The sequence below is a fragment of the Egretta garzetta genome, unplaced genomic scaffold, assembly GCF_000687185.1.
Source record: "Egretta garzetta isolate BGI_Z169 unplaced genomic scaffold, ASM68718v1 scaffold520, whole genome shotgun sequence".
Classification (NCBI taxonomy): domain Eukaryota; kingdom Metazoa; phylum Chordata; class Aves; order Pelecaniformes; family Ardeidae; genus Egretta; species Egretta garzetta.
This window is the reverse complement of record NW_009258482.1, coordinates 401,285-403,495: the sequence shown is the minus strand read 5'-3', so window position 1 is coordinate 403,495 and position 2,211 is coordinate 401,285. Positions and strand designations below refer to the sequence as shown.

The following is a 2,211-nucleotide window of genomic DNA, read 5'->3' as shown; positions in this document are numbered from 1 at the left end:
GCCTCAGCTTGGGGCTGGAATGCAGGATGGGGCTGATGGCACTTGGCCTCCACCTCCTCCCGCTCAGCTCATCATCATCCTCACAGCCATAGCCAGCGGAGTCCCAGAGGGCATCACTGTCCCCAGGGGGGACCTCAGCCCCCTGCGGATGCTGCTGCAGGGACACAGAAGGGCACAGGTTGGGAGCAGGGACATGGGCTGGGAGCAGAGGCAATGGTCCCCGTGCCGGCAGCATTGGGTTGACACTCCTTAGGCTTTCTCTTGAGGTTTGGCTAACTGGTATTGGTGTTGGCCACACCACGCCTGGAGAAAAGCCTGTCCCCCCTGATGGGGAAAGGGTATGTCCCTGCGCGACACCATCCCCAGCTCGGGCAGCAGCCGAGGGACTGGATCCTCTCGCTTGCCCCCCACCGATGGCCCTTCTCACTCTCAGCTTTCATCTCTTGGCTTCTACAGGGGGAAAGAGACCCTGGGGCTCCAGCAGGCATTTGGCTGCTTTCCCCCAAAACCGGCTCACCAGCATTCCCAGAGATCCACCCGATTCGTTTCTCCATTTCCCTCCTCCGCAGCGGTTTTGCGGTTCAGTTCGGCCACATCCCTGTCAGCTCGTGCCACTCCTCATCCTCCACCCGCTCCCGCCTTCCCTCGTGCTGTCCCCATTTCGACGTGCTGGGTCACGGACAGAGTCTCCGGCTGCCCCTCTCTTCCTGGCACTGCCGGGGAGGGTGGAGGGTGCCTGAGGAGCCGCCCATCCCAAATCCTGGAGTCCCCAGCTGAGCCCCATCCTGAAGCCAAGCAGCAGGAGCTGGGGGGAGCTCGGCCATTTGCCCAAGAGCTGCCTGGTGCTTGGACCAGCTGATGTTGGCTTCAGAAAAATTCCTTCCCCTTGGGGCTGTCAGGCACTGGAAGGGGCTGCCCAGGGAAGGGGTCGAGTCCCCAGCCCTGGGGGGATTTAACAGCCGGGCAGAGGCGGTGCTGAGGGCCAGGGTTTGGGGGTGGGATGGCAGGGGTAGGGGAGCGGTTGGGCTGGGGGAGCTTCAAGGGCTTTGCCAACCCAAACCATTCTGGGATTCTATGTTTGCCCAGTCTCTTCTCCTCAGGACCTGGAGCTGCTCCGGCCGCCCATCATAGCCTCTCCGAAGCAAATGCCCCATGGGGGTCACCACGCTGCCACCCCCGGCACGTCTCCCTCTTGGCACGGGATGCCTTTCTCTTTCTCTGACTTGAGAGATGTGTCCTACCGCACCGCTTCTGCAAAAGATATCTGGGAATGAGCCTCCAGCTTCTGCTGAAACCTCCCGGCCCACGCTGCAAACGCCTCCTCTCCCCATGCCCGACGAGCCAGGCTCCCTGTACAGGGCTTGGAGGAAGAAGAAATGGCTCCTGGTTGTCCCCTACGGACCCCGCGGGCAGGACCAGGCTGCCTCCACCTCCCGGCAGCGCGAGCAGAGGCCGGCGCAGGGCGGGCTGGGGAAGGTAAGCTCCGGCTACCCCTTGGGCTGAGATCAGAGGTTTTCTGGCGGTTTTGGTCCACGACCTGAGCGTTCGTAGAGCAGCAGAGATGGCCCAGGAGCGGCACAGGAGGGCAGGGAAAGGGCAGCTCCCACAGCCACCCAGGCAGGCAGCAAGGGGATCGCTCCGGTGGAAGATTCACCCCGTATCGAAGCGGGGGGAGTTGGAGGGGCAAGCGCAGCTCATACTTAAGCCTGGATTTAGGATGGATCAGTTTGCTGGCAGCTGACTCCTCTATAATTAGACGGCAGCGGCTGTACGGGAGCCAGCTTGGGGCACGGAGCTCCAACCTCTTCCCATCCACAGGCGTGTCGTTAAAGGCAACTGCCCTTTTGCCAAATGACCCCCAGCCGCTAAAAACCAGCGGGGTGAGTGACGAGCTGCATCTCCCGAGGAACGGAAAACGGGGAACAAAAGCTGCTGCAAAGTGCCGCCTCGCCTGCAGGCCCTCGGGGCTGCCCTGGGGGACCAGACCTGCTGAGGTGGCCCTGGAGGATGAACCCGGTAGGGATGCGGGGCTGGATGGCCCAGCTGTACCCTGTGCCACTTTGCCCATCACCGGCCATGCTAACGGGGCGCTGGAAGGAGCTGCAGCCCTGCCTGGCTCCGGGGGCTGCAGGCTGGGATGCCCCTGGTTTGTGACCCCCGAGCCCCGTCCCAGCTCTGCCCTGACTCCCGCCTCACCTGGGGGAACTCCGC

At 63.1% G+C, this 2,211-nt stretch overlaps 2 protein-coding genes across 2 annotated transcripts in view; one reads left to right on the top strand and one right to left on the bottom strand.

Annotated features, from left to right (window-relative positions):
- The window catches only part of KIF3C (kinesin family member 3C), a gene marked incomplete at its 3' end in the record, with an annotated part of 20,518 nt that extends 19,858 nt beyond the window's left edge, over positions 1-660 (bottom strand). Inside the window, exon 1 of the mRNA XM_009644088.2 lies at positions 630-660. Within this exon, the coding sequence (XP_009642383.2) occupies positions 630-660 (31 nt within the window). The remainder of the gene's footprint in view (positions 1-629) is intronic.
- Positions 661-1,329: 669 nt separating this feature from the next.
- RAB10 (RAB10, member RAS oncogene family) overlaps positions 1,330-2,211 on the top strand; it is a 58,522-nt gene continuing 57,640 nt past the window's right edge. The window contains exon 1 of the mRNA XM_035899673.1: positions 1,330-1,476. Within this exon, the coding sequence (XP_035755566.1) occupies positions 1,330-1,476 (147 nt within the window). The remainder of the gene's footprint in view (positions 1,477-2,211) is intronic.